The sequence below is a fragment of the Bufo bufo genome, chromosome 11, assembly GCF_905171765.1.
Source record: "Bufo bufo chromosome 11, aBufBuf1.1, whole genome shotgun sequence".
Classification (NCBI taxonomy): domain Eukaryota; kingdom Metazoa; phylum Chordata; class Amphibia; order Anura; family Bufonidae; genus Bufo; species Bufo bufo.
This window is the reverse complement of record NC_053399.1, coordinates 67,829,078-67,846,213: the sequence shown is the minus strand read 5'-3', so window position 1 is coordinate 67,846,213 and position 17,136 is coordinate 67,829,078. Positions and strand designations below refer to the sequence as shown.

At 43.6% G+C, this 17,136-nt stretch overlaps 1 protein-coding gene across 3 annotated transcripts in view; it reads right to left on the bottom strand.

Annotated features, from left to right (window-relative positions):
- The window catches only part of PLA2G4F (phospholipase A2 group IVF), a 490,195-nt gene that overhangs the window by 186,908 nt on the left and 286,151 nt on the right, over positions 1 to 17,136 (bottom strand). For all 3 annotated transcript variants that reach the window (XM_040410952.1, XM_040410953.1, XM_040410954.1), the window contains exon 13: positions 10,737 to 10,959. In XM_040410952.1, the coding sequence (XP_040266886.1) occupies positions 10,737 to 10,959 (223 nt within the window). The remainder of the gene's footprint in view (positions 1 to 10,736; positions 10,960 to 17,136) is intronic.

Here is a 17,136-nt window from a genome sequence, read left to right as displayed (position 1 = left end):
CGCACAGTCTGTCCAGCATATGCAAGGTGGCGTTCCACCTGGTGGGTACGTCGCATATGAGGCGGTGAGCGGGAAGGCCGAAGTTACGCTGTAGCGCAGACAGGCGAGCAGCGGCAGGGTGTGAACGCCGGAAGCGCGAACAGACGGCCCGCACTTTATGCAGCAGCTCTGACATGTCGGGGTAGTTGCGAATGAACTTCTGCACCACCAAATTCAGCACATGCGCCAGGCAAGGGATGTGCGTCAAACCGGCTAGTCCCAGAGCTGCAACGAGATTTCGCCCATTATCGCACACCACCAGGCCGGGCTTGAGGCTCACCGGCAGCAACCACTCGTCAGTCTGTTGTTCTATACCCCGCCACAACTCCTGTGCGGTGTGGGGCCTGTCCCCCAAACATATGAGTTTCAGAATGGCCTGCTGACGTTTAAACCGGGCTGTGCTGAAGTTGGTGGTGAAGGTGTGTGGCTGACTGGATGAGCAGGTGGAAGAAGAGGAGGAGGAAGCTGAGTAGGAGGAGGAGACAGGAGGCAAAGAATGTTGCCCTGCGATCCTTGGCGGCGGAAGGACGTGCGCCAAACAGCTCTCCGCCTGGGGCCCAGCCGCCACTACATTTACCCAGTGTGCAGTTAGGGAGATATAGCGTCCCTGGCCGTGCTTACTGGTCCACGTATCTGTGGTTAGGTGGACCTTGCCACAGATGGCGTTGCGCAGTGCACACTTGATTTTATCGGACACTTGTTTGTGCAGGGAAGGCACGGCTCTCTGTGGGACAGCAAGTGACATGAGCTGTTTGAAGCTGTGTGTGTCCACCAGCCTAAATGACAGCATTTCATAGGCCAGTAGTTTAGAAATGCTGGCATTCAGGGCCAGGGATCGAGGGTGGCTAGGTGGGAATTTACGCTTTCTCTCAAATGTTTGTGAGATGGAGAGCTGAACGCTGCCGTGTGACATGGTTGAGATGCTTGGTGACGCAGGTGGTGGTGTTGGTGGTACATCCCATGTTTGCTGGGCGGCAGGTGCCAACGTTCCTCCAGAGGCAGAGGAAGAGGCCGAGGCGGCGGCAGCAGCAGCAGAAGAGTCCGAGGCGGCGGCAGCAGCAGCAGAAGAGGCCGAGGCGGCGGCAGCAGCAGAAGAGGCCGAGGCGGCAGCAGCAGAAGAGGCAGCAGGGGGAGCCTGAGTGACTTCCTTGTTTTTAAGGTGTTTACTCCACTGCAGTTCATGCTTTGCATGCAGGTGCCTGGTCATGCAGGTTGTGCTAAGGTTCAGAACGTTAATGCCTCGCTTCAGGCTCTGATTGCACAGCGTGCAAACCACTCGGGTCTTGTCGTCAGCACATTGTTTGAAGAAGTGCCATGCCAGGGAACTCCTTGAACCTGCCTTTGGGGTGCTCGGTCCCAGATGGCAGCGGTCAGTAGCAGGCGGAGTCTCTTGGCGGCGGGTGTTCTGATTTTGCCCACTGCTCCCTCTTTTGCTACGCTGTTGGCTCGGTCTCACCACTGCCTCTTCCTCCGAACTCTGAAAGTCAGTGGCACGACCTACATTCCATGTGGGGTCTAGGACCTCATCATCCCCTGCATCGTCTTCCACCCAGTCTTGACCCCTGACCTCCTGTTCAGTCTGCACACTGCAGAAAGACGCAGCAGTTGGCACCTGTGTTTCGTCATCATCAGAGACGTGCTGAGGTGGTATTCCCATGTCCTCATCATCAGGAAACATAAGTGGTTGTGCGTTAGTGCATTCTATCTCTTCCACCCCTGGTGAAGGGCTAGGTGGATGGCCTTGGGAAACCCTGGCAGCCGAGTCTTCAAACAGCATAAGAGACTGCTGCATAACTTGAGGCTCAGACAGTTTCCCTGATATGCATGGGGGTGATGTGACAGACTGATGGGCTTGGTTTTCATGCGCCATCTGTGCGCTTTCTGCAGAAGACTGGGTGGGAGATAATGTGAACGTGCTGGATGCACTGTCGGCCACCCAATTGACTAATGCCTGTACCTGCTCAGGCCTTACCATCCTTAGAACGGCATTGGGCCCCACCAAATATCCCTGTAAATTCTGGCGGCTACTGGGACCTGAGGTAGTTGGTACACTAGGACGTGTGGATGTGGCAGAACGGCCACGTCCTCTCCCAGCACCAGAGGGTCCACTAACACCACCACGACCATGTCCACGTCCGCGTCCCTTATTAGATGTTTTCCTCATTGTTCCCGTTCACCACAATTTTGAGAATGGCAAATTTGGGAATAGTTTTTCAACCCAGAACAAAAAGTGTGCTTTTACGGTCACTACAAATAACTTGACCAGCTAAAACAGTACAGATTTGGTTGAATAGAAATGTGAGGCCTGTTTTTTTTTGCGCTGTGTGACAGGTATAGGTTTAATCACAGAATCAGACTTCTATCTGCACGCTAGCGTGTGTCTTAGGTTTTTCTGAATGACACTATCAGTACCTTCAATGTAAGATATCCTTTTTGGGATAAATTTCAAGTAGGCCTCAAATACCAGAAACTAGTTATTTTGAGAATGGCAAATTTGGGAATAGTTTTTCAATCCAGAAAATAAAAAGTGCTTTTACGGTCACTACAAATAACTTGACCAGCTAAAACAGTACAGATTTGGTTGAATAGAGATGTGAGGCCTGTTTTTTTTGCGCTGTGTGACAGGTATAGGTTTAATCACAGAATTAGACTTCTATCTGCACGGTAGCGTGTGTCTTAGGTTTTTCTGAATGACACTATCAGTACCTTCAATGTAAGATATCCTTTTTGGGATAGATTTCAAGTAGGCCTCAAATACCAGAAACTAGTTATTTTGAGAATGGCAAATTTGGGAATAGTTTTTCAATCCAGAAAATAAAAAGTGCTTTTACGGTCACTACAAATAACTTGACCAGCTAAAACAGTACAGATTTGGTTGAATAGAAATGTCAGGTCTATTTTTTAGGCGCTGGGTGACAGGCTCAACTTGCCCCTGATGTAGTATATGGCCAAAAAATAACCACACTGTTGATGGTTAAATGCACTTGGGTGACACAGGCTCAGCCTGCACCAGATGTAGTATATGGCCAAAAAATAATCAGACTGTTGATGGTTAAATGCACTTCGGTGACACAGGCTCAGCCTGCAGCTGATGTAGTATACGGCCAAAAAATAACCAGACTGTTGATGGTTAAATGCACTTCGGTGACACAGGCTCAGCCTGCAGCTGATGTAGGATATAGCACAAAACAACCACACTATTGATGGTTAAATACACTTGGTGATAGCTTGTGCTGGCGCACCACAAGTCACAAAATGGCCGCCGATCACCCCAGAAAAAAAGTGATCTAAAAACGCTCTGGGCAGCCTCAAAAAAGTGAGCAAGTCAATATTAGCACTTCAATGATCCACAGCTGCAGATCGATCACAGAATGAAGTCTTTTGGAGGAGTTAATCTGCCTAATCTCGCCCTAACGTCGCAGCTGCAACCTCTCCCTATGCTTGAATCAGCAGAGTGACGTGCAGCGCTACTTGACCCAAGCTTATATAGAGGCTGGGTCACATGCTGCACTGGCCAATCACAGCCATGCCAATAGAAGGCAAGGCTGTGATGGCCTCTTGGGGCAAGTAGTATGACGCTTGTTGATTGGCTGCTTTGCAGCCTTTCAAAAAGCGCCAAGAAAGCGCCAAACACCGAACCCGAACACGGACTTTTACGAAAAATGTTCGGGTTCGGGTCCGTGTCACGGACACCCCAAAATTCGGTACGAACCCGAACTATACAGTTCGGGTTCGCTCATCCCTAATTGGTAGTCTTGGTCACATTTTATTATTTTTTTGTTTCACTGTATTATTATATGATTGTTTGTAAATTGATATTAATTGTTTTCACATGTTATGTAAATTGCTATGAATTGGCACACTGCTATATATACTTAGCACTTTGTCTGTATGCACTGCTTGAGAAAGTCTCCAGCATAGAGCCGAAACGTTGCATGTCCTGTTTGGTTAAAGATTTTTTGTACTTTTTTATCTCATGGAGTGCTGCCCACTTTTTTGACTTTTATGCATTGGATTTGCTTATATCCATATTGGGCTAGTTGCACCCCCTTGTTTGCATTAGAGACGGTGCTGCAACTTTTTTATTTTTTATATATATATATATATATATATATATATATATATATATATATATAAAAAGAAAGTCCAGCGGGAGCACCAACCAGGATATGGGTGCAAGGTCCAACGTAGGGCGACGGCAATACCCGATAATATGGAGACGAAAAAAGTAGGACTGCACTCCAGAATAGTGGTGAAGTGAAGGATTTTATTCACCCATAATATGGCAAACTTGCGACGTTTCGGCTCACAAGAGCCTTCCTCAGGCATGGAGACAGTGAAAGTGAATGCATATAAAGGCGTATCATAAGTGACCAACCAATCACAATGTGGTTACAATCAAAGTTAAATTAGATACATCTGTTACAAATAAATAAACAAAGTGCATGTGCATAAAGTGACATGTGCCGTGCGATCCACAATCCCAGGATGATATCCCTTTATGTAGATCAAACAACATATACAAAACATCAAATTCATATAAATTTGCATCATAATTGAAATTATAATAAAGGTGATAAAGTATAAAAGATGCAGATCATAGAAACTAAACCTTAGGAAGCCATGGCGCCCACATAGACCATCGCGTTCATTGAGCGTCTCAATCTCTTCATTGCGCATGTCCAGATGAGCGTCATCATGTGTGTCATAGTATTTCGATGCGAAGCATGCGCTCTGCAGAACCAAACTGAAACCGCCATTTTGCTTAGAGGCAAATTGCCCTACGGTTCCATTCGTGTTTGTTACATAAATGTTGGCTGTACAGGATGTCTCCTGAACAAAGTACATAGCCGCGGTAGGGGTCTCCTACGTGGACCAGCATATGGATCGGGATCCCGCCCTGCCGAGATGGACACCAAACCATAGGGCCGTATGTGTCAGAGGGGGACACCTCAATGAACCCCGCTGGCACCAACAGCCCAATTGCTGGCAATAATGCAGCCATAGAGGGGTTCTCCCTCAAGATTACAGAGACAGCATCACACAAAAGAATAATTACATGTCTGGAATTGCGCATAAAAGAGAGAACGCTGATGCCACCGCCGGGCCGCATCGCTTTCAAAAAGGCACAGTTCAGGGGTCCACATCCAATATTGTGCAGGTTTAAAATTTCTAAAAGGCAAAGAGAAATTCATACGTTAGTTTCTAAATAAATGTTATATTATATATGAGTTACAAGTTGTACTTTCACAATTCTCCTGCACTATCATACATGTATGAGAAAGGTAAAAACCACATATACAAAGGAAATCAAAGTCAACCCCAGATCTAGGGACTCTCACCTAAACTCAACATTGAGACCTCTAGGGTGAAAGCTATCCAGAACATATATCCATCGCAATTCTCTTTTCTTTAAGGTTGCTAAACGGTCGCCACCTGGGAAGTGTAATCTGGTTAATGATCCAGCATTTTAGATCCCGTTCAGTATGTTGAAGGGATCTAAAGTGTCTGGAAACTGGTAAATCCGTACGCTTTTTCCTTATTGAGTTTCTATGATTATTCAACCTCAATTTCAGTTCTGTTGACGTTTCTCCAACATATATTAAATTGCAGGGACAAGCCAACACATAAATTACATATGATGAAGAACAGGTTAAATGAAATTTAATGGGATATTCTTTTCCTGTAGATAGATGTATGAAAGACCTGGATTTACAAATGTGGCGACAATTGACGCATGGAAAACATCCCAGCCCCGAGTGCGTCAATGTTCGCTGTATACTGCTTTTTTTAGGACCTACATCTGCTCTGACCAGATGGTCTTTGATGTTTCTATTTTTCCGATATGATAGAAGAGGAGGAAGTCTAAACTCAGGAACATCTTTAATGGATCTGCTCAAAATGCTCCAGTTATCTTTCAAGATCTGTCCTATCGCCATACTACAATCAGAGTATGTAGACATGAACTTTATCCTTTGGGTCTTTTGAGGAGCAGTTTGTACTTTTTCTATGTTTGTATGTAAGATTTAACTTTTTTCTTCATCTAACAATCTGCGAGGATACCCCCGTTCTTTGAATTTACCTGCCATCATCTCTAATGTAGTTACTAACTCAGCCTGATCTCATACAATGCGCTTTGTCCGCAAAAATTGCGAATGAGGGAGATGTTTAACCAAGCTGCGAGGGTGGTTGCTTTCGAACCGTAAAATCGTGTTCCTGTCTGTCGACTTGACAAACAAACCCGTACAAATTGAACCATCAACCAGTTTGACATTGGTATCCAAAAATGACAATTGTGTTTTGGAATAAGATACTGTATATTGAAGATCCGGATCAATACCATTAAGATATCCATGAAATTCACTTAGTTGCATTTCCATACCAGTCCACAGGAGGAAGACGTCATCTATGTATCTCCACCACCTAAGCACATGTTGAAAGTGGTGGGATACATAGATAAAGTCCTCCTCCATGTGGCGCATATATATATTTGCGTACGTTGGGGCCACATTTGACCCCATCGCAACGCCGCGTTTCTGATTAAAGAAAGTGTCTTGGAACAAGAAATAATTGTTCTCAAGAATCAATCTCAACAGGGTATTAATGAAATACTTTGTATTCTGAGTTATAGGTGAATCATCCAAATATTTGTTGACTGCAGCAATACCCTTCTCATGTCCTATTGATGTGTATAAAGATACAACATCAAAGGACACAAGAGTTAAAGACTGCACATCACTGACATCAACTGCTCTCAATTGTTGCAGAAAATCCCCTGTGTCTTTGATATATGATTTTCCAGCTGTCAAAAAATCACTGAGTATCTTGTCAAGGAAAATAGCTATTCTGCTAAAAACAGAGTCTGTGCCAGATACGATGGGGCGGCCGGGGGGTCCACAAGGCTTTTGTGGACTTTAGGCAATATGTATATAACTGGAGTAATGGGGGATGGTAACATCAAGTATTCCCTTAACCCCTCATCTATAATACCCCCGACCACCGCATCGGATAGGCTCTCTTTAATAGTATTCATGATATGAAATTTTGGATCACTATGTAACATACCATACACATTTGTATCACTCAATTGGCGTTCGATTTCCCTAACATAGTTGTGTGTATCAAGTACAACTACCCCTCCGCCCTTATCGGCCGGTTTGATCGTCAAATGGGGGTTATTCTTGAGTTGGGATAGCGCCTCAATTTCTGCAGTGGTCAAGTTAGGATTTCTTAATATATCTATATCCCCTGAAAGGGATTTTAACTCTCTTACATCTCTTTTGACTGCAGAAATATAGGCCTCTATCGCAGGCTCATCCACAATAGGAAAAAAAGCACTTTTGTTAGTTAAACCTAATTTTTTAAGTGATAATTCACTCGAATATATATGTGTATTAGCAGTGCGTCCCCTAAAAAACATCTTTAACTTAATAGAACGAAAAAAATCATTTAAATCCATTTCAAAATTAAACCAATTTACCTTGGAACTCGGGCAGAATGTAAGTCCCTTAGACAAGACACTATATTGGGCTTCAGTCAGTTCAACTAAGGACAAATTAAAAACTATGGTCTCTTTCTCTGTGATGACCCCTTCATCGACTGTAATCTGGTTCTGTTGTATCGCTGTTTTCCCTTTTCTTCTATACCTGTGGCCTCCTCTTCTGGTTCTTGTTCTTTTCTTTATGTCCGAGTTGTTCCCTAAAAAAGTTTTGTCTTCATCTGTAGATGACTGCGTATTTTTTCTTTTTTTTCTTGTTATCACGATTAAAGCCCATATATTGCGGATCTGATTGCCACGTGTAAATGTCGCCTCTTTTATAATCTTCCGCATCACGCACCCATTTGTTCCTTTTCCCCTCTTCCAAATCCGTCTGTAATTTACATAGCTGGTTTTTCATTTCATCTTTATAATGTGTAAATTCATCATCAGATAGTTGTGTCTGTAATATACGTTCCACCTCCATCAAATCATCAGTAAGTGCAACCACTTCCAATTGCAGGAATTCAATGTTAAGCAAGATGTAGTCCAATGAGTATCTATTGGATAATTTTTCAAAACGCTTGCAAAATAAATCATTATTAGGAAAAAGGTTTGGACGTAAGTTAGAACGCATTCCTCTAGGGATCTTTTTTTCTGTCCCCCTCTGACACATACAGCCCTATGGTTTGGTGTCCATCTCGGCAGGGCGGGATCCCGATCCATATGCTGATCCACGTAGAAGACCCCTACCGCGGCTATGTACTTTGTTCAGGAGACATCCTGTACAGCCAACATTTATGTAACAAACACGAATGGAACCGTAGGGCAATTTGCCTCTAAGCAAAATGGCGGTTTCAGTTTGGTTCTGCAGAGCGCATGCGTCGCATCGAAATACTATGACACACATGATGACGCTCGTCTGGACATGCGCAATGAAGAGATTGAGACGCTCAATGAACGCGATGGTCTATGTGGGCGCCATGGCTTCCTAAGGTTTAGTTTCTATGATCCGCATCTTTTAAACTTTATCATCTTTATTATAATTTCAATTATGATGCAAATTTATATGAATTTGATGTTTTGTATATGTTGTTTTATCTACATAAAGGGATATCATCCTGGGATTGTGGATCGCACGGCACATGTCACTTTATGCACATGCACTTTGTTTATTTATTTGTAACAGATGTATCTAATTTAACTTTGATTGTAACCACATTGTGATTGGTTGGTCACTTATGATACGCCTTTATATGCATTCACTTTCACTGTCTCCATGCCTGAGGAAGGCTCTTGTGAGCCGAAACGTCGCAAGTTTGCCATATTATGGGTGAATAAAATCCTTCACTTCACCACTATTCCGGAGTGCAGTCCTACTTTTTTCGTCTCTCTCTCTCTCTCTCTCTCTCTCTCTCTCTCTCTCTCTCTCTATATATATATATATATATATATATATATATATATATATATATATATAATTTTTTTTTAATGGGGTTGGGACTTTACACACAAGTCTTAATTATAGCACATTAGATGTACCACAATTATTGAGAGGTGCACGGCTCTTAATGTGGCGCATCTGTGGAGGTTTGTGCCCCGGAAAAGAAATCTGCACCAGCAAGGTTGCTGGTATAGATTTTAGGTATAATCCACAACCGTTTCCTGCCACAGAGTGCAATAAATGTGCTGATCTAGCTATATGTGGCCCCACATGACCTACTCACCTTTCCACTCCCCCCACTTTTTGGGAAATTAGCAAGCGGGGTTCCAAACAAAAATTTTGTACAAGTGGATGTGCACCAAATTTTGCGACTTTTTGACGTCAGTCTTCTGGCAAAAAGGTTTTCATAAATGCCCCTTATAATATTGACCACAGTACACTCACCTAAAGAATTATTAGGAACACCATACTAATACGATGTTGGACCCCCTTTTGCCTTCAGAACTGCCTTAATTCTACGTGGCATTGATTCAACAAGCTGCTGATAGCATTCTTTAGAAATGTTGGCCCATATTGATAGGATAGGATCTTGCAGTTGATGGAGATTTGAGGGATGCACATCCAGGGCATGAAGCTCCCGTTCCACCACATCCCAAAGATGCTCTATTGGGTTGAGATCTGGTGACTGTGGGGGCCATTTTAGTACAGTGAACTCATTGTCATGTTCAAGAAACCAATTTGAAATGATTCAAGCTTTGTGACATGGTGCATTATCCTGCTGGAAGTAGCCATCAGAGGATGGATACATGTTCTCATTCTGTTTACGCCAAATTCGGACTCTACCATTTAAATTTCTCAACAGAAATCGAGACTCATCAGACCAGGCAACATTTTTCCAGTCTTCAACAGTCCAATTTTGGTGAGCTCGTGCAAATTGTAGCCTCTTTTTCCTATTTGTAGTGGAGATGAGTGGTACCCGGTGGGGTCTTCTGCTGTTGTAGCCCATCCGCCTCAAGGTTGTGCGTGTTGTGGCTTCACAAATGCTTTGCTGCATACCTCGGTTGTAACGAGTGGTTATTTCAGTTAACGTTGCTCTTCTATCAGCTTGAATCAGTCGGCTCATTCTCCTCTGACCTCTAGCATCCACAAGGCATTTTTGCCCACAGGACTGCCGCATACTGGATGTTTTTCCTTTTTCTCACCATTCTTTGTAAACGCTAGAAATGGTTGTGCGTGAAAATCCCAGTAACTGAGCAGATTGTGAAATACTCAGACCGGCCCGTCTGGCACCAACAACCATGCCACGCTCAAAATTGCTTAAATCACCTTTCTTTCCCATTCTGACATTCAGTTTGGAGTTCAGGAGATTTTCTTGACCAGGACCACCCCCCTAAATGCTTGAAGCAACTGCCATGTGATTGGTTGACTAGATAATTGCATTAATGAGAAATAGAACAGGTGTTCCTAATAATTCTTTAGGTGAGTGTATATAAAGGGTTAACCAAACAGATCAGGTACTGTACAACCACCCGACTCACTCCCTTCCGCCCTTGCTACAGGAAGTGAGCTGGGTGAGATGAGTAGAGTGGCATTTTCTATCAGGTCATGAAAAGGCAGTGCTGTGAAGGAAAGCAGGAAGCAAGAATATTTAAAATATTTAAAACCAATGGAGATTTAAGTAGTGCAATTTGTTCCACATAAGCTTCTTAATTATGTTCAGAGTTATTTGCATTAAGTCAAATTATATGTCCAATAATTAAATTCAGCATACTGTACCTTCTGGTGTAGAAAATATTCTAACACAAGACCCCACAAATCACTGAAATTGACTTTGTATCCGTCCTGCTCCAAGGCCATTAGCTCTTGTGTGCAATGTTTTATCCTTTCTGCAGAAAATGCCCCAGACTTGCTGGATGTCATAGATATTTCTGCCCTGTTTATTTGCTCCTTAAGATCTTTATTTGACCAATCAGGATCTTCATAAAGCATAGACATACACCTAATGTAAACAGTGCCATTAAAGATTAGTAAAACACAACCAGCATAATAAAGTGCAATAACAAATATTCCACAGATTACATGTTCCAACTGTATAGCTTAAAGTTGTTTAATAAATAAATGGGGATCATTTATTATACTAAAATAAGCCTATATTAGGCGTATTTCAGGTGCAATCTATGACTTTTCCCTGTTCATGCCAGGTCTAAAATTGTGGGCATGGTATCGGCAGTGAAGGGGACGGACCAGAAAGCCCGTCTCATTCATCATTTTCTATGCCTGTTTTAGGCGTAGAAAAAAGTCCAAATGTAAGACAATAAGGAAGCTGTCTTACATTTAGAACTGGCGGAGGATTCTCAGAAGTTATGAAGTGGCCGGTGCCTCTACATAACTACGGCTGATCGAAGGCCAACTACAAGGCTTTATTAAGACCAGTGTCTAAAACGCCGGTCTTAATAAATGTGCCTCAATGTGTCAAAATTTTGTATTAAATCATTTGTGGTGGGGGAAGGGGACTTGGTAGGTGTTGATGCATTTGAGTGCAACCCCAATTCCCAAAAAGTTGGGATGCTTTGTAAACTTTAAGTACGTACAAATAAAAGAATGTGATGATGTGCAAATCTCATATAATCATATTTTATTCACAAAAGATCACAAAACACAGATTAGATGTTGAAAGTGAGACATTTTACCATTTCATAGAAGAAGAAAAAAACTCATATAGGGGCAGAGACAGGCCACTGTGTCAGATGGCCACACATTTCACCTGCTGTATATTGGGCTCCATAGCTGCTCTTTGTACCCCTGCAGAGTCCTACCCATATACCTGACATGGTAGAGGACACCCTGACATTACCGGACCTGATAGTGAAGTGAAAATCACAGAGAAGTCTTCTGGCCCAGCTCTTTCTCCATAGTCCACAGCCAACATTCAGACAGATCTTCTGCTCCATCCATGCGTGTATAGAGTACATCCTCCAGGGAGTCCCTTTCTCTGCAACCATCTCCAAACAGCAAATGACCAGCTAACAAGAAAAACCTGAGCCCGAATACAGCAAATTATCCCCACAGCGGGCATCTACCTCTCAAGTAGGCTACTTTTACATCTGTGCTTTCCCTTTTTGCTATTGAGATCCATCATAGATGCCTATGGACATTTTATTATTTTGGTCTGTCATATTAGCAATATTATGAATGCCTTTGTGAACATATACGGTACTTCCTGCATAAACGACAATATAGTTCTTCTCCGAAGTACTGAGACTCCAGCACAAATTTAAGAAAATTATGTTAATTCTGGGAAGGGATTTTAACTTGGTTCTAGACCTATCATTAGGCTCTTTGACTATAATTAGGTCCACCTCAGCTGTTCTCCCTCTATTACATAACAAGGAATTGCTTGATGTCTGGAGCGGCCTTCATGTTTTAAGACTAATTTAACTTTTTTTTCCCTCATTTATCTCATTCTAGGATAGATATGTTTTTGGTAGATCAGGGTGGGTTGTAAATGTGTCGAGAACAGAGATCGGAACCATAACATGGTCGGCTCATGTCCCTAAACTGATTGAAAAGACAGATTGGCATTCTCCTCTATCCCTGGGGTGACTAAATGGATATATATTGTCTAATCCTGAATATCAGTATGCCTTGGAGACGGAACTGAGACAAGATTTTGATATTAACCATCATTCTGTCTGTTATGTCTGCCTGGGTTACCCTGTGTCCAGGCCAAAAAGAAATGTGACAAAGAATTCACAGTTCTCATAATGAGTATTTAGACTCTAGAGGCTAATAACAAAGCAAATCCCTCCTCAAGTTTGGAATCCATCCTGTTTAAAGCTCAGACCTGAGATTTCATTTTGCTCAGAAATACGATTTTGTTTACAAGAACTTGCATATGAACTTTTATGCACATGATAATTATGCAGGGGCCCTACTGGCCGTGCAACTGTAGGGCTATAAGTCTAAAAGGAGGATACATTTTTACTTGGCAGGGAAGGGAACAAAATCTACCATCCTCAGAAAGTTGTAGCGGAATTTCAATTGTACTACTCCTCCCTCTACAATTTATGGACTGACTGTTCTATTTACCAACCAACGGACACAGATATTTTGGTCTCTCTCAAAAACGTCAGGTTGACATGGTTGAATTAGTGCAATCTGGAGTCTTTATGGCTCTCTATTTCTACTGATGAAGTCTCCCGAGCATCGTTGGCTTTGAAGCCCTTTAAATCCCCTGGCCCAGAATGATTTTCAAATAGATATTATTAAAAATAATTCTTAGGGCTCTTTCATATGATTGTGTCCCCTTGCAGGAAGCCTGCTCCGTGTGAGAGAGGGATCATGCATTCTGGACTCTGCGTGACCTTTCTATAATGGAATCATACTGACAGCATGCAAAGGCATTATCAATCATGATAATGCCATGTGCTTCCTAAGTCCAGAACGCACAATCCCTCTCTCACATGGAGACCGATTTCCGCAAGGCACACGCTTGTGTGAAAGATCCCTTATACAGCCCTTGACTTCCATGTTCAACAAGGCTATGGAATTGGGCTCATTTCCTCCAGAAATGTTAGAAGCTCTTATAGTTACCTTACCTAAGCCTGGTACATATGCGGCCAATTTTTGTCCTCTCTCACATTTGAACATAGACATCAAATTGTACATCAAAGTGTTATCTAACCTTATCTATAAAATACCCGTACTGTAATATCTCCTGAACAAGTATTATTTGTATCACAGATACATGCCCCTGATGGCACCAGGAGATTCTTAGACATCATCTGAATCATTGAGGCCAGTTGGACACCTTCTTTGCTGCTTTCTTTGTATGTGGTGAAGGCGTTTGACTGGGTTCATGGGGGAGGGGGGAGGTTACATGCAGGCAATTCTAGATAAATTTGGCTTCCAGGGCCCCATAAAGTCAGCTATCTTAGCTCTCTAATTGTCTCCCTTGGTGAGGGTATGTACCCCTGATTGTTACTTATTACCCTTTAAAATCACAAATGGGACTTACCAGGGGTGTGCTCTGTCACCCCTTATGTTCACCCTGGTAATGGAGCCTTTGGCAAAGATGATTTTGGCAGGTCCGCAAGACTACAGGATTGGCTTAATTATAGCACTGTTCCTCCCGCTAAACTCTTTACTAGCTGTACAAAAGAATCTTACAGATTTTGGGAAGGTCTCTTATTATAAAATAAACTGCTCAAAGTCCCAAACATTGAGGACAAATACAGACTGCTCCACCAGAATAAATATTGAAAGATTGTTTCAATTCCACTTGAATTCATTGTTTAGCAATTACTTTGTTAAAGGGTTTCTACCACCAGAAATACTGTTATGTAGCTGGCTGACATTAGCGATGCGCTAATGTCAGCACTACATAACAGTATGTTTTTTACCTTTCTCCCTGCAGCAGTTTTGATAAAATAAGCACTTTTATAATATGCTAATGAGCCTCTAGGTGCTATGTGGGCATAAAATCAGCACCTAGAGGCTCCATCTACACACCCTTTATCCCGTCCAGGTCCCCTGTTCTGCCCACCCCGCTCCTCTTGATTGATGCCACGGTTCGTAGCATCGCTTACGAAATCCTGCGCCTTTCACTTCTGTATTCGGCGCAGGCACAGTGAGTGAAGGCCGCTCTCCTGATGCCAGCTTCCTCACTGTGACGTAGTCGGTACAGGCGCAGTGAGGAATCCGGCACCAGGAGCGCATCATTTACTCACTGCGCCTGCGCCGAATACAGAAGTTAACGGCGTGGGATTTCGTCAGCGATGCTGCGAACCGTGGCATCAATCAAGCGGGGCGGGCAGAACAGAGGACCTGGGCGGGATAAAGGGTGAGTAGACGGAGCCTCTAGGTGCTGATTTTACGCCCACATAGCACCTAGAGGCTCATTAGCATATTATAAAAGTGCTTATTTTATCAAAACGGCTGCAGGGACAAAGGTAAAAAACATACTGTTATGTAGTTGCGCAGTAAGTAGAAGAAATAACGATAGCAGCACTCACCCAAATGTTGCAAGTTGTGTCGTTTATTCTATAAAGACGAATACAGAGTTCAACAGGCTAGGGCGGACAGATGCGTGTGTTTGCTGAGTGATACGCATATGTCCGCCCCAGCCTGTTGAACTCTGTATTCGTCTTTATAGAATAAACGACACAACTTGCAACATTTGGGTGAGTGCCGCTATCGTTATTTCTTCTACTTACTGCATGATTATTGTGGACCTTCTTGTGATAGCAGAGCACCACTGAATAATGTCGATAGACTGAGCCGCACAGTTCCCCGTCTCTGAGAGTGCTGGACGGATCGGCAGTGCCGCCTCATACCCCTACGTATCCTGATACTGTTATGTAGTGCTGACATGAGTGCATCGCTAATGTCAGTCAGCTACATAACAGTATTTCTGGTGGTAGAAACCCTTTAAGCCTGAGCTCTCAAACCTTTTAAAAAAAATGTAGCTCCACTACTTAGCTCTATCCCAAAACTACTTTATAGCTTTTGCAAACCTTTCACTTCATAGGCGGATCATATAGCCACTATGAAAATGATGGTCTACTATGTACACTGCTCAAAAAAATAAAGGGAACACTTAAACAACACAATGTAACTCCAAGTCAATCACACTTCTGTGAAATCAAACTTAGGAAGCAACACTAAGTGATAATGAATTTCACATGCTGTTGTGCAAATGGGATAGACAACAGGTGGAAATTATAGGCAATTAGCAAGACACCCCCAATAAAGGAGTGGTTCTGCAGGTGGTGACCTGACCACTTCTCAGTTCCTATGCTTCCTGGCTGATGTTTTGGTCACTTTTGAATGCTGCCGGTGCTTTCACTCTAGTGGTAGCATGAGACTGAGTCTACAACCCACACAAGTGGCTCAGGTAGTGCAGCTTATCCAGGATGGCACATCAATGCGAGCTGTGGCAAGAAGGTTTGCTGTGTCTGTCAGCGTAGTGTCCAGAGCATGAAGGCGCTACCAGGAGACAGGCCAGTACATCAGGAGACGTGGAGGAGGCCGTAGGAGGGCAACAACCCAGCAGCAGGACCGCTACCTCCGCCTTTGTGCAAGGAGGAACAGGAGGAGCACTGCCAGAGCCCTGCAAAATGACCTCCAGCAGGCCACAAATGTGCATGTGTCTGCTCAAACGGTCAGAAACAGACTCCATGAGGGTGATATGAGGGCCCGACGTGCACAGGTGGGAGTTGTGCTTACAGCCCAACACCGTGAAGGACGTTTGGCATTTGCCAGAAAACACAAAGATTGGCAAGTTCGCCACTGGCGCCCTGTGCTCTTCACAGATGAAAGCAGGTTCACACTGAGCACATGTGACAGCCGTGACAGAGTCTGGAGACGCCGTGGAGAACGTTCTGCTGCCTGCAACATCCTCCAGCATGACCGGTTTGGGGTGGCTTTTCTTTGGAGGGCCGCACAGCCCTCCATGTGCTCGCCAGAGGTAGCCTGACTGCCATTAGGTACCGAGATGAGATCCTCAGACCCCTTGTGAGACCAGATGCTGGTGCGGTTGGCCCTGGGTTCCTCCTAATGCAAGACAATGCTAGACCTCATGTGGCTGGAGTGTGTCAGCAGTTCCTGCAAGACGAAGGCATTGATGCTATGGACTGGCCCGCCCATTCCCCAGACCTAAATCCAATTGAGCACATCTGGGACATCACGTCTCGCTCTATCCACCAACGTCACGTTGCACCACAGACTGTCCAGGAGTTGGCAGATGCTTTAGTCCAGGTCTAGGAGGAGATCCCTCAGGAGACCGTCCGCCACCTCATCAGGAGCATGCACAGGCATTGTAGGGAGGTCATACAGGCACGTGGAGGCCACACACACTACTGAGCCTCATTTTGACTTGTTTTAAGGACATTACATCAAAGTTGGATCAGCCTGTAGTGTGTTTTTCCACTTTAATTTTGAGGCTGACTCCAAATCCAGACCTCCATGGGTTAAAAAATTTGATTTCCATATTTTTTTTGGTGTGAATTTGTTGTCAGCACATTCAACTATGTAAAGAACAAAGTATTTCAGAAGAATATTTAATTAATTCAGATCTAGGATGTGTTATTTTTGTGTTCCCTTTATTTTTTTGAGCAGTGTATATTTGATCTTTTCTGGGCTATCATCACTATCAATCCCTAAAACATTACTTAAT